This window comes from Jaculus jaculus, chromosome 8, assembly GCF_020740685.1.
Source record: "Jaculus jaculus isolate mJacJac1 chromosome 8, mJacJac1.mat.Y.cur, whole genome shotgun sequence".
In the NCBI taxonomy this organism is placed as follows: domain Eukaryota; kingdom Metazoa; phylum Chordata; class Mammalia; order Rodentia; family Dipodidae; genus Jaculus; species Jaculus jaculus.
Genome location: NC_059109.1, coordinates 1,357,276 through 1,372,102, shown reverse-complemented (window position 1 = coordinate 1,372,102; position 14,827 = coordinate 1,357,276). Strand labels below are relative to the sequence as shown.

At 44.3% G+C, this 14,827-nt stretch overlaps 1 protein-coding gene across 1 annotated transcript; it reads left to right on the top strand.

Annotated features, from left to right (window-relative positions):
* Positions 1–215: 215 nt before the first annotated feature.
* On the top strand, positions 216–14,628 carry Mog (myelin oligodendrocyte glycoprotein). The gene is made up of 8 exons (XM_045156058.1): positions 216–297; positions 1,679–2,026; positions 7,555–7,668; positions 9,611–9,631; positions 11,731–11,751; positions 13,303–13,419; positions 13,690–13,714; positions 14,601–14,628. The coding sequence occupies exons 1-8, from the start codon at positions 216–218 to the stop codon at positions 14,626–14,628; spliced, it is 756 nt and encodes a 251-aa protein (XP_045011993.1).
* The last annotated feature ends 199 nt before the right edge of the window (positions 14,629–14,827 follow it).

Sequence of the window (14,827 nt, the reverse complement as noted above, 5' to 3'; positions counted from 1 at the left end):
AAACCCTGGTCATCCATGGGTCTGTAGCCCTTTTGTGTAAGTGCCTGGCAAGGGTGACGTGGGGCTGTTCCTAAGGTCACAGCTGTGGCAGAGCACAGGCAGAAGTGCCCTCCCAGATCCTCCCTTCGAGCTACTTAGGGTAGGGAACATGCAGCCCAAGGGCCTATGCTTGGCTTAACCCAGCCCTGGGGACTCTGTCCCCAGTAACTGTGGAGATGGCCACCTTGTGGAGCTCCGTTGTGCACAGCTTCCTGCTGTCCTTCCTCCTCCTCCTCCAGCTGTCTTCTAGCTATGCAGGTAAGCTGTCTTTTATGCTATCTTGCAGAGATCTAAGAGCAGAAAGAGGAATTTCCTGCACTCACTTTCAAGCATCCTCAAATAGTTGTATGAATTTTCTTTCTACACCTAGATTTGCAGACATAGTTTCCCTTCTCAGAAAACTTCCTTGTTCCTTGAAGAACAGAATCCAAATTCCACACACACCACCCCAAAACACACGCACCCATAGTACTGGGGATCAAGCCCAGGGCCTTGTGTAAGCTAAGCACAGGCCCTAACATTGAGCTATGTCCTCAGCCCTAGCTTTGCTTTTTCACCTCTCAAATAGGGACAAAATAATAACCTCTTAGAGTTGCTGTCAGAGTTAAATGAGAGGTGTTTTGCATGTTAGATCAAATACTTGTTTTTGGTAAATCTCAATCAGTGTTTGAGTTAAACTAAAGCCAGAGTCCCACCTCTTTAACTAGGGGATACACACACACACACACACACACACACACACACACACACACACACATATATGCATATATGCTGAAAGTTAAGTTAAAAACAATTTTAACTCCACCAACATTTATTTATTTATTTTTATTTATTTACTAGAGATAGAGGGAGAGATAGAGAATGAGAATGGGCACGCCAGGGCCTCTAGCCACTGCAAACGAATTCCAGATGCATATGCCACCATGTGCATCTGGTTTACATGGGACTTGGAGAATCGAACCTGGGTCCTTAGGCTTCACAGGTATGTGCCTTAACTGCTAAGCCATCTCTTCAGCTTTACACCAACATTTTTTAATTCCATTTAAAAATTGAGTGTTAGCTGGGCATGGTGGCACATCCCTTTAAACCCAGCCCTTGGGAGGCAGAGGTAGGAGGATGGCCATGAGTTTGAGGCCACCCTGAGACTACATAGTGAATTTTAAGCCAACCTGGGCTACAGTGAGACCCTATCACAAAAACCCAAAAATAAATAAAAATTGAATGTCCTAGGCTGTATATGGCAGAAAATATCTATAATCCTAGTAGTTGGGAGGTGTAGGCAAGAGGACTACTGAGAGAACTCTGTTTCAAAAACAAATAAAGGCTGGCGAGATGGGTTAGTGGTTAAGGCATTTGCCTGCAAAGCCAAAGGATCCAGGTTCAATTCCCCAGGACCCACATAAGCCAGATGCACAAGGTGGAGCATGTGTCTGAAGTTTGTTGGCAGCAGTTGGAGGCTCTGGCATGCCCATTCTCTCTATCAGTCTCTCTCAAATAAATAAATCAAAATAAAATTTTTAAAAATTAAAAAAAATAAAATTAAACAACCTCCCTTTCCCCTGTTTTGAAGTAAGCCTTCATATGGTGCACTTGTCAAGGACCCTTCTGACCCTCAGTTTCTTCTTGGTGTCTTGGACAGGACAGTTCAGAGTGATAGGACCAGGACACCCCATCCGGGCTCTGGTTGGGGATGAAGCGGAATTGCCATGTCGCATATCTCCTGCCAAGAATGCCACTGGCATGGAGGTGGGATGGTACCGTCCTCCCTTCTCTAGGGTGGTTCATCTTTACCGAAATGGCAAAGATCAAGATGCAGAACAGGCACCTGAATATCGAGGCCGGACAGAGCTGCTGAAAGAAACTATTGGTGAAGGAAAGGTGACCCTGAGGATCCGAAATGTCAGGTTCTCGGATGAAGGAGGATTCACCTGTTTCTTTCGAGATCATTCTTACCAAGAGGAGACAGCAATGGAACTGAAAGTGGAAGGTAAATTGTGCTATGTAGCATGAGGTATGAGCTATGGGGTGGCCAATATGTCCCTTTCAACCATCAATTATTCAATCAAGATGAGATCCTTCAGTCCTGGGATCAATTCTATAGGACCAGGAATTCTAGCTTATGGCTGTCTGCTGCTTCATTACTTGCAGTGGGGAATCAAAGATCCACTAAAGCCGGGTATAGTGGAGCATGTCTTTAATCCCAGCACTGGGGAGGCAGAGATAAGAGGATTGCTGTGAGTTCAAGGCCAGCCTGAGACTACATAGTGAATTGCAGGTCAGCCTGGGCTAGAGTGAGACCCTACCTCAAAAAAAGCAAAAAATGCCCATTGAGGGACTAAATAAGAGATGACATCTAGGCAGTTGTGTGGTGGTGCACACCTTTAATTCCAGCACTCAGGAGGCAGAGGTAGCAGAATTGATGTGAGTTTGGTACCACCTTGAGACTACAGAATGAATTCCAGGTCAACCTGGGCTAGAGTGAGACCCAACCTCTAAAAACCAAAATGAAAAAAAAAAAAAAAAAAAAGTAGCTGGTCGTGGCAAATGCCTTTAATCCCAGCACTTGGGAGACAGAGGTAGGAGGATCACCACTAATTCAAGGCCACCCTGAGACTAAAAAAGAGAGAGAGAGGACATCTATAGAGTGAATACTATGCAGTCATTAAATTTTTAAAAATATTTTATATATTAATTTTTACTTCCAAAAAAGGCAGATAGAGGGAGAGTGAATGGGCACACCAGGGCCTCTATAGGCGACTGCAATAAAACTCCAGATGCATAGGCCACCTTGTACATCTGGTTTTACATAGTTTCTGGGAAATCGAACCTTAACCACTAAGCCATTTCTCCAGCCATTTTGGTTTTTCAAAGTTGCATCTCCCTCTAGCCCAGGCTGATCTGGAATTTACTATAGTCTCAGGCTGACCTCAAACTCACAGTGATCCTCCTACCTTGGCCTCCTGAGTGCTGGGATTAAAAAGGCATGTGGCACCACACCCACCTTTTTTTTTTTTTTTTAAAGCAGAATCTCATTCTGTCTCAGACTGTCTTGGAACTCACTAAGTAGCCTGGGCTGGCCTTGAACTCACAGCAATCCTCCTACCTCAGCTTCCCAAGAGCAGGGATTAAAAGTGTGTGCCACCATGCCCAATTTAAGATTTGTTCAGTACTGGAAATTGAACTCAGAGTCCTGTGTACACTAGACAAATGTTTTATCATTGATCTCTGTTGTCAGATATCCTCTGTTGTCACATGATCCTCCTACCTCTGCCTCCCAAGTGCTAGGATTAAAGGTATGTACCACCATACCCAGCTATTGTCAGCTTTAAAAAATAATATTATCCAGATGTGGTGGAGCACACCTTCGATTCCAGAACTTGGGAGCAGAGGTAGGAGGATTGCTGAGTGCAAGGCTAGCTAGACCTAGAGTGAGACCCTACCTTAGGGGAAAAAAAATATATTTATTTATTTGAGAGAGAGAGACAGAGAGTATGGGCATACCAGGGCCTCCTGCTATTGCAAAAGAATTCCAAATGCATTTGCCACTTTGTGCATCTGGCTTTACCTGGGTCCTGGAGAACTGAACCCAGGCAATCAAGCTTTGCAAGCAAGTGCCTTTCACCACTAAGCTATTTCCCAAGACCCATGGAGAACACTTAACAATTTTTATTTATCCACTTATTTATTTATGCGTGTTTGGGTCAGCGGTGTCGGGGGCTCTTGTTGCTAGAAAGGAATGCCTGCTTGATTGTAAGTGGGTGGCTGAGGCACTGAGCCCAGGCCAGGCTTGTAGGTTTTGTAAACAAATGCCTTTAACTGCTAAACAGCTGAACACATCTTCCCAGCCCCAGCTCTTAAAATTCTGAGATAGGGTCTCAAGCAATGAACTCAGCAGTCTTCCAGTCTCAGCGTCTGGCACACTGGCTACAAAATAAGCTACTACGCCCCTAAATCAATTGTTCTAGCAAGACGTACCGCATGGCTTAGATACATTCCATAAGAAATTGTTTAGTGATAAAAGCAAGACACAGAATGTAGAGAACAAAACCACGACCCCATGTTTGCGTGCATACATATGCACACTCACTCATATATATGTACATGTACACTCACTCTCTCCATATACATAGATGCATGAAATGATAGCCATAAGAAAATCAATATGCATCACTTTGATGGAAGAGGGAGACTAGAAGTGTCTTCCAACCAAATACAAATAACCAAAATAAAACAAAATTTAGATAGATAGATAGATTTTTTTGAGATAAGGCATGCACTACTACACCCAGCTAGAAAATAATTTTTAAGTTATTTTTATTTATTTGAAAGCAGAGAGAATTAGAAGAGACATAGAGAGAATGGGCATGCCAGGGCCTCCAGCCACTGGAAAAGATTCCAAATACATGACCCACTTTGTGCATCTGACTTTAAGTGGGCACTGGGGAATAGAACCTGGATCATTAGCCTTTACAGGCAAATGCCCTAACTGCTGAGCCATCTCTCCAGCCCCAAAGAAAATGTTCTAAAAGAATAAAATAGGAAAGATGAGAAATGGAGACAGCAAAACTGCAAAATAAACATCCGGTGTTGCTAGAGAGCTGAAGGTCTGTATTTGAGTGGAAATGCTGTGGTGAAGCACACAATAATCCCAGCACTAGGAAGAATGAAGGGTTCAAAGGTAGCCTGGGTTACAGGAGGGTGAGGTGTAGGGGAATAAGAATGATCTGTAGCTGGGCATGGTGGCACACACCTTTAATCCCAGCACTCAGGAGGCAGAGGTAGGAGGATCACTGTGAGTTCAAGGCCACCCTAAGACTACATAGTGAATTACAAGTCAGCCTGAACTAGAGACCTTACCTTGAAAAACCAAAAAAAAAAAAAAAAAAAAAAAAAAATTCTGAGAGGACTGTGTACAGTTCTTTCCTGTTGTTCCTCCTCACCCCTGAAGAGCAAACATCAGACAATTCAGCACTTTTGTATCTGAAGTGGGGGTGACTATTACCATGCTGGGGCCAGAAGATGGCATTGTATACGAATAACAAAGCGCTATTTCTAGAGGATTGTAGAGACATGAAAATAGCTGTCACAGAATGTTCTTCAGACAGCTGGTTTTTAACTGGGGAATTTTTACACACACACACACACACACACACACACACACACACACACACACACACAGGGGTGGGGGAGCTTCAGTATAGATTTCTCCTGAGGCCAAAGATAAAAGGTGAAAAAAAAGACTGAAACTTTTGCCTAAGGGTAGAAAGTTTTTCTTTGAGCTGGTTTCTACATTCCAAACTCTTCCAGTCAGGTCCTGATTTGATGCCTAAGGCTGTAATAAGAAACCACAATGGCTAAAGAGAGGACTCAGCAGTTAAGGCGCAAAGCCTAAGGACCAGGGTTTGATTCCCTAATACCTACATAAAGCCAGATGCACAAGGTGGCGCATGCAGTGGAGTTCCTTTGCAGTGGCTAGAGACTCTAGAGTGCCCACTCTCTCTCTCTCTCTCTCAAATAAACAAAATACTTTTTTAAAAAAATTTAAAACGAGAGACCACACAAATAATCAAAGAATCACTCTATAGCCTCTATCCCAGTACTCAGGAGGCTGAAGTCAGAAGAACCTCCATAAAGCAAGCCTGGTGGCACATGCACTCCAGAGGCAGAGCTACAGTGAGTTCAAGGCCACCCTGAGACTCATAGTGAATTCCAGGCCAGCCTGGGTGTGACACACTGCCTGGAAAAAAATCAAAAAACAAAAAAGATCCACCATGAGTTCAAATCCACCCTGGGTTTACAGAGGGAAACCCTGTCCCAAAACATCAAAAAGCTGGATGTGGTGGCACATACCTTTGATCCCAGCACTTGGAAGGCAGAGGTAGGACTATTGCCGTGAGTTCAGGGCCACCCTGAGCCTCCATAGTGAATTCCAGGTCAGCCTGGGATCACATTATAGCTCCAAGTACCAGGTTACTGAAACATGTTTAGATGACAATATTTTTCTAAATTTCGAGTGAATATCCTCTTTCTTTTTTTCTTTCTTTCTTTTTTTTTTTTTTTTTTTTGGTCTTGATTTTCAAGGTAGGGTTTCACTCTAGCCCAGTCTGGCCTGGAATTCACTACCAAGTCTCAGGGTGGCCTTGACCTCATGGCAATCCTCCTACCTCTACCTCCCAGAGTGCTGGGATTAAAGGCATGTGCCACCACGCCCAGCTCTTTTTTCTTTTTCTTTTTTTTTTTTTGTTGTTTTGTTTTTGTTTTTTTTTGAGGTAGGGTCTCACTCTAGCCCAGGCTGACATGGACTACGTAGTCTCAGGGTAGCCTTGAACTCACAATGAGGCAATCTTCCTACCTCTGCCTCCAGAGTGCTGGGATTAAAGGCATATGCCACCACACCTGGCTTTTTTGTGGTTTTATTACTAGTCTCTACTCCTTTTAACTCATAATTTTGAAAACATTTGAAAGAGCCAGACTATAACATTCAGAAGGATCAAGGTCAATCTCCATCACAATAGTGAGTTCAAGGCCAGCTAGAGCTACTTAAGATCATGTTCCAAGAGCTGGGCATGGTGGCACTTGGGAGGCAGAGGTAGGAGAATCACCTTGAGTTGGGGCCAGCCTGAGACTACATAGTGAATTCCAGGTCAGCCTGAGCTAGAGTGAGACCCTACTTTGAAAAACCAAAAAAGACTATGTTCCAAAACACCAATATAATCACCAGCCCTTTCTGGAAACAAACACATTTCACTGTTAATGTTTGCTCGGCTTGGTTATCAATTCGTCATTTTTGTTTTTTGTTTATTCATTTATCTTATTTATTCATTTTTGGTTTCTTAAGGTAGGGTCTTGCTGTAGCCCAGGCTGACCTGGAATTCACTATGTAGACTCAGGCTGGCTTCAAACTCACAGTCCTCCTACATCTGCCTCCCAAGTGCTGGGATTAAAGGAATATACCATCACACCTGGCCTATTATTTATTTATTTGACAGAGAGAGAGAGAGAGAGAAAATACGGGAAAATGGTCATGCCAGGGCCTCTCAGTATTGCAAATACAAACTTCAGACACATGTGCCACTGTCTATGTCTGTTTTTATTTGTGTGCTGGGGAACCAAGCCCAGGCTCTTAGGCTTTGCAAGCAAGTACTTTTAGCTGCTGAGCCATCTCTCTAGCCCACCCCCCCTTTTAAAATTAATTTATTTATTTGAGAGAGAATGGGCACACCAGGGCCTGTAGCCACTGCGAACGAACTCTAGAGGCATGTGCTACATTGTGCATCTGGCTTATGTGGGTTCTGGGGAATTGAACCTGGGTCCTTAGGTTTCACAGGCAAGCGCTTTAACGCCCCCTCTTGTAGAAGCATATTGTCTAGCCAGACAGGCCTGGCTGGGATCACAGCTGTGCAGCACCATGCTGGTGTCACCATCTTTGACTACTTCTTATTCTTTGAGCTCCCTTATTGAACTGACTCATGGAGCCACAGGAAGCAGGCTGGGTGATGCCCTTTTACGTTTCAGATCCCTTCTACTGGATCAACCCTGGAGTGCTGGTTCTCATCGCCGTGTTGCCTGTGCTCCTCCTGCAGATCACTGTAGGCCTTGTCTACCTCTTCCTGCAGCACAGACTGAGAGGTACGGGCAGTGTCTGGGCCCATCAAGATCCCTTGTCCTGCAACTTGGGTCAGTTAACATTTAAGAGACTTCTGGGTTCAAAATGCCAAAACAAGTTTCATTTTTATTTATTTTTTTTTAAATTATTTATTTATTTATTTGATAGCGACAGACACAGAGAGAAAGACAGATAGAGGGAGAGAGAGAATGGGTGCGCCAGGGCTTCCAGCCTCTGCAAATGAACTCCAGACGCGTGCGCCCCCTTGTGCATCTGGCTAACGTGGGACCTGGGGAACCGAGCCTCGAACTGGGGTCCTTAGGCTTCACAGGCAAGCGCTTAACCGCTAAGCCATCTCTCCAGCCCATTTTTATTTATTTTTTTAGGTTTTTCGAGGTAGGGTCTCACTCTAGTACAGGCTGACTGGAATTCATTATGTAGTCTCAGGCTGGCCTTGAACTCACAGTGATTCTCCTACCTCTGCCTCCCAAGTGCTGGGATCAAGGGCATGTGCCACCATGCCCAGCGCAAGTTTTAGATTTTACTGAACATTTTCACATGGATACTGGCATCTTCCTGAAGTAAAACTGACATTAATAGCCCCACTTTACAGGAGGCAACTGTGGCCAGGAATCAGACTTATTGCAACTGACTGGCAGAGCTCAGGCCCTTGGACCTAGCAGCTTAATGCAGCTGGGAGAAAGTGTTCTGTAGTCATTCAAGTCTAAACAATTTGACACTTTATTGTTATTTTTTGTTTTTTCAAGGAAGGGTTTTGCTCTAGTTCAGGCTGACCTGGCACCCTGTAGTGTCAAGGTGGTCTCAAACTCACAGCAATCCTCCTACCTTGGCTTCCCAAGTGCTGGGATTACACAACAAAAATTTTATAATGGTTTATTTAAAGCACTACTGGTTGCTGAGGATCAATTCTAAAGAAGGCTTCATATTTCTGAGTTTGTTCAGAGGCTCTAGCAGGGGATTGCAGCTACTTGTGTACTTTTTTGTTTGTTTGTTTGTTTATTTTGAGGTAGGGTCTTGCTCTAGCACAGGCTGACCTGGAATTCACTATGTAGTCTCAAGGTAGCCTGAAACTCATGGCAATCCTCCTACCTCTGCCTCCCAAGTGCTGGAATTAAAGGTGTGCACCACCACATCCAGCAGACATATACACTGAACTGAAGAACAGTTCTCTAATGGCAAAGGTTGTCTGCCAAGGTAACCAATCCAAAGCCCATCTCTGGAAGTGACACAACCCATATGGAGCTAAAAGGGACACCTAACTAGCCAGCTAGATCAGTGTTGACAGATGTTGTAGCCAGATTGCCCTCACATGCAGGCTCTTGCATTAGTTTGCTACTGAATTAAGATAGAAGCCATGTGGGCTGAAGAGATGGCTTAGCAGTTAAGGCACTTCTTGCCTGAGAAGCCTAAGCACCCATGTTCAATCTTCAGATCCCACGTAAGCAAGACAAAGGTGAGGCAAGCACAGAGTCGTACATGCCCACTAGGTGGCACAAGCACCTGAAGTTCAATTACAGTGGCTGAGGCCCTGGTGTGCCAAATCGCTTTCTCTCACTAAAAAATAAATAAAAGAAGGGCTGGAGAGATGGCTTAGCAGTTAAGGCACTTGCCTGCGAAGCCTAAGGACCCAGATTCAATTCTCCAGGTCCCATGTAAGCCAGATGCACATGGTGGCACATGTGTCTGGAGTTCATTTGCAATGGCTAGAGGCTCTGGCGTGTCCATTTTCTCTCCCTGTGTCTAATAAACAAAAGATTTTTTTAAAAGATAGAAGCCATGTAAAGAACCCCGAATTCTTATTTTAAGTCCAGTGCTCCTCCCACTCTTAAGGACGCACCTAGCAGGCACAGAAATTGCCTGCACGAAGGCCCAGCATGCTGAGTGTGTAGGTTCCCATTTCAGTGTCACAACAAAAACTAACACAATTGCCTTTTTCTGTTTTAGGAAAACTTCGAGCAGAAATTGGTGAGTTCCAGTCACCCTCCCTCCCTAATTCCCATTTGAACTTTTGAAATAACTACACACAACTCTCACCTCAAAGGGAATGACAGTTTATTTTGGAGCCAACCATGAATGATCATGGTCCAGAAACACAGATTTAGGTTATCCCAAATTTCACGTTTCAGCACATTTGCAATTTCATGAAATTTTTATAGTTACAGAGCATCAGATCATAAACCAGCACTTTTCAATTAATGGAGACATCAGGTAGCAAGTTACAACCAAGTGGTCAATCTCTGCTACAGACTTCAGGTGCTGTCTGATGAGTCTTGGCCTCTGTGTTGGTAGAAACTGGTAGACAGTATATTCCAAAATGGTTTCACCTGACTACCTGATGGTCACAAGGATGTTAAAAGTCAGACACAGAGGTGGCTAATACATGACTAGTAAGGGGCAAAAAACAGCTCAAGATAAACTGGCTCTGAATCTACATTCCATCTTTCCACAATCATAGAAGTCCTATCAGTCCATCCAGTCTTGTTCAAAGGAGATGTGATGCTTTCTGGGAACCCAAATGGTCACTTCCTCAAGCCATCTCAGCCTGTCCAGTGCTGTGCTCCCTTCAGGCAGGACCTTTGCTATTTAAACCTAAACCCATGGCTGGATGTGATTGTGCAGATCTTTAATCCCAGCACTTGGGAGAGAAGTGAAAAAACAAATCTCACAGCTTGCCTCACTCTGTGTCTGGACTAGAACATGTTTTAGTAATTAAATAAAAGATGAAGGAAGCTGGGCGTGGTGGTGCACACCTTAAATCCCAGCATCCGGGAGGCAGAGGTAGGAGGATTACCATGAGTTCGAGGCCACCTTGAGCCTCCATAGTGAATTCAAGGTCATCCTGGGCTAGAGTGAGACCCTACCTCAGAAAAAAAAAAAAAAAAAAAGATGAGGGGCCAGGCACGGTGGCACATGCCTTTACTCCCAGCATGGGAAGCAGAGGTAGGAGGATCACTGTGGGCTTGAGGCCACCCTGAGAATACATAATGAATTCCAGGTCAGCCTGGGCTAGAGTGAGACCCTACCTCAAAAAACAAACTGTTGGCCAGGGAGATCCCTGATACCCCCAAAACATTACAGGCCAGTGCTGAGGTCCTTGGTTTCCCACCAGGAATAGATAGTAAGACCCTGGTGCTGAAGAACCCACATACCTGGGTTGCACTGAGAAATCCTGCTGGAGTGGAGCTGAAAACCTCCTCCATGTAGACCAGCTGACAGAAAGCCAAAAAAAGTTATGCTGATGGCTTAGCAGTTAAGTGCTTGCCTGTGAAACCTAAGGACCCTGGTTCGAGGCTTGATTCCCCAGGACCCACATTAGCCAGATGCACAAGGGGGTGCACGCATCTGCAGTTTGTTTGCAGTGGCTGGAAGCTCTGGCGCACCCATTTTCTCTCTCTCTTTTTCTGCCTCTTTCTCTGTCTGTTGCTCTCAAATAAAAAATAAATAAACAAAAATTTTTAAAAAGTTACGCTGCATGCAGTTCAATGGGAGAGAGAGAAATCACCAGTGAGGATACTCAACAGAGGACACTGCAAGCCTTTATGGCTGGCTAGGCCAAATGAGCCGACAGGTGCAATAGTGACACATCTGTTATGGGGGAAACCAACTGCCCTCTAATTGGACTGGAGGCCCGCTCCATGGGAGGAAATACATCCCTGATACTGAAAACCTACAACAGGGTAATCATGAGCCCTAGGAGTATAATGTCTGGCTGAATGCATATGCTAAAAACAAACAAAAACATGAAGAGCAACACTAAATCAGACTACCAATAAGCCTGCCATGACTCAAGGAACACTGAGGAAGACAGGCAGAAAGACTGTAAGAGCAAAAGAGTGGGTGGGACCCTGAGGCAGGGTCCCCCAACTACCTCACTGGGACTGAGTGAGGTCTTCATGACCCCGCAGTGAATCCCATAACCCCACTGAGGAGGGCCCCAGGGAACAGGGCAGAGGGAATAAAAAAAAGTATAATCTGTTATCGCATATTAAAATTTTTTAAAAATGAAGAGAAAGTAACCCCTATGAATGTTCTACTGAGTCTATTATCATTTGTTCCTCTTTCAGAGAATCTGCACCGGACTTTTGGTAAGTCGTCATAGCCCAGCTCCTCCAGGTCAACTTGCTATTCACTTGGAGTCCCTTCTTTTTCTCTGCATGTGGGACGGGCAGGATGAGAGCAAGCCCTGATATACAACACGTGTCAGGCATTATATCAAGATTCACTAATATTAGCACCTTGCATTATCTTTTATTTCTAGGGATTACAAAAGGTAAACAGATCCTTTACATGTAAAGTTGTCTAATTGGGGAGGTGAAACAAAGTTGAGTAGAACAGAAGTACAAGTCTGAATTGTACATCCAAGGCAGCATAAGTGATCACTCGTTCAGACCAAGTACTCACTTGACTCTTGATGGAAGGCTTCTTTGAGTACAGCCACCAAATCCACTGGTATTGTATCTTTGTAGACAGGGTTTGAAGTAGCCCAAGCTGGCTTCTAACTTGTTATATAGCCAAGGATGGTCTCGAGCTTGTGATCCTCCTGCCTTCACCCACCAAATGCTGGTACACACATGTGCCACAAATGCCCCGCCCCCTAGAATTTTAATCCCTCAAAGATAGTCTCTGCCTTTACTTACAGTTGCTTAGTGCCTAAAGACAATGCCAACAAATGTTTGTTAAATACTCAGAACCTTCTACTAAGTGGATAAATTCTGTAGAAATCAGAAAATAGCCTTAGGCACAGTGTAATGGTCCTTATTGGGAGTTTTCTTCCTGAATGGCCTTTTCTCTTGAGGTCAAACATGACCCTGTTCTGCTCCCCTCCTAAAGGGCACAAATAACAACAGTTCTATTCTAGTATTCAGCATTGGGCAGATTTCACATACGCAGTCTTTAATTTGGAGGACTGAATCCAGGGACTATCACATTAAATAAGAACTCTACCACTGAGCAATATCCCTAGCCTTTTGCTTATATTTGTAGTATATTTAAAAAGCTAGGCCAGGCATGGTAGTGCATACCTTTAATCCCAGCATTTGGGAGTCAGGGGTAGGAAAATTACTGTGAGTTTGAGGCCACCCTGAGAATACAGAGAATTCCAGGTCAGCCTGAGCTAGAGTGAGACCCTACCTCGAAAAAAAAAAAAAAAAAGCTAGGATTGGATATGGTGTGCACCCTTTAATCCTAGCATTTGGGAAGCAGAGGTAGGAGGATCACGGCAAGACCCTACCTTGAAAATAGGGCCCCCCCCAACAAAAAAAAAGCTAGGGATAATCAACACTCTGGAGGCAAAGAAAGGGAAGATTACTATACATTCAAAACCAAGCAAAGATTCTATCTCCAACAAAAAATTGAAGAGGGGGTTGGCTGGAGAGATGGCTTAGCAGTTAAGGCATTTGTCTGCAAAGCCAAAGGACTTGGTTCAACTCCCTAGGACCCATGTAAGCCAGATACACAAGGTGGCGCATGTGTCTGGAGTTTGTTTGCAGTGGCTAGAGGCCCTGGCATGCCCATTCTCTCTCTCTCAAAAATAAACTTTTTAAAAATTAAGAAATTATTTAAAATAGTGAAGAGGGGAAATGAAAGTGGGTGTGGCATAAATGTACATACAGACTTTGTTCTGTTGAATCCTTCAGATCGTCACTTTCTGAGGGTACCCTGCTGGAAGATAACCTTGTTTGTAATCGTGCCTGTTCTGGGACCCCTGGTTGCCTTGATCATCTGCTACAACTGGCTACACAGAAGACTGGCAGGTGCAGTGGTTGGGGGAGCATCAAGGTCCACTAAGCAGTGCGGGGACCAAGGCAGCCCTGAGTGGGAAAGGGTGGAACCAGGGTTCCAGATCCTAGAGTTGGGCTTCCTTCCTATTGTGTCCCCATGCCCATCCTTAAGGATCCTCACAGAAACTGAACAGAACCTCTGAGATATGTGGGAGGATGCATCATTCAAGTGTCAATGGAGCAAGGAGGCTATCAAAGAGGAATCTTCTACTGATTACCCATTCTCTTAATTTCTCATTGCAGGACAGTTTCTTGAAGAGCTAAGTAAGTTCGTTCTCTCTCTCTCTCTCTCTCGACAGTCATTCTATGTCGTATCCCAGTGCTGGGATCATAAGTCATATGCTACCATGTCACCCAGACTCTCTTCTTTCTTATAAACAGAAAAGGCCAGAATGAGGTGGGGTGGGGGAAGGGGACTACTGAAGAATCACAGTCCCAGAGGTACGACATGTTCTGGACCACTTCTACCTGCTGCCTGGCTTGCTATTCCTTCAGTACCCCTCAGGGGAAAAAAAAAATCCCCCCTTCCCATTGTCCATAGCAGCTATAATATGCCTCATGCCTAAAACCAACCTTGAGGCAGGCAAAGATAACTTAACTCCAGAAGGCTTTCCATTTCCCAGGTTCAATGGTTTTCATGATAGAAAACACTGACAGATTCGTTATTTTTCTTTCTTCTAGGAAATCCCTTCTGAGTAATGCTGCATCTTCCTGGGAGAGCCTGATCCAGAGACAAGTCCTTGGGTTGCCTCTCATCCATCAAGTTGTATATTCACTGGCCTCTTTGCTATGGTCACAGTCCAATCTGTACTTCCAGAAACTCTGAATTTCCTTTTTTAGCTATCTTCCTGCCTTTCCTACATCTTTTTACTCCTGTCTCAGACTTTCACAGGAGCCCCCTCTGGCTAAAGACAGGTAGTCTCTCATCCGAGACCCGTGTATGAATAATAGATAGTCTAGTCATGAATGGGAGACCCAGAACCTCTACTAAAACCTGGAGATGGGGACAAGAGTATTGCTACCTTGCTTTGGCAGCATATGGAGGCCCCTGGAAAGTAAGAGGGATTAAACTGGGTAGCACATTCATTTCCTTTCAACTTCTACATCTTTATGTCCCTCACAATCCTCTCATTTTCTCCAACCATATTCAATAGCATCCACTATTCAACAATTACTACTTGATGGTCTATCAGATGCAAACAAGATAGGTGCTAATTAATAATAATGAGTTCCTATGTGCACAGTTCTTTTCTTTGTTGTCTTTTTCCTTCATTACCCATTCACCTCTCTCCCTCTACACAACACTGACCCCAGAGGCTAGTCCTCAGGAAAAACCAAAATATAAAACCTCTGCCAGAATGGTCTTTTTTAAAAATGTGTT

Excerpts from the sequence above, each read along its gene's own strand:
- Mog (XM_045156058.1), top strand. The coding sequence starts at position 216 with ATGGCCACCTTGTGGAGCTCCGTTGTGCACAGCTTCCTGCTGTCCTTC. Across the intron at positions 7,669-9,610 it reads CCTGCAGCACAGACTGAGAG|GAAAACTTCGAGCAGAAATT; the intron begins GTACGGGCAGTG and ends TTTCTGTTTTAG. Across the intron at positions 11,752-13,302 it reads GAATCTGCACCGGACTTTTG|ATCGTCACTTTCTGAGGGTA; the intron begins GTAAGTCGTCAT and ends TGAATCCTTCAG.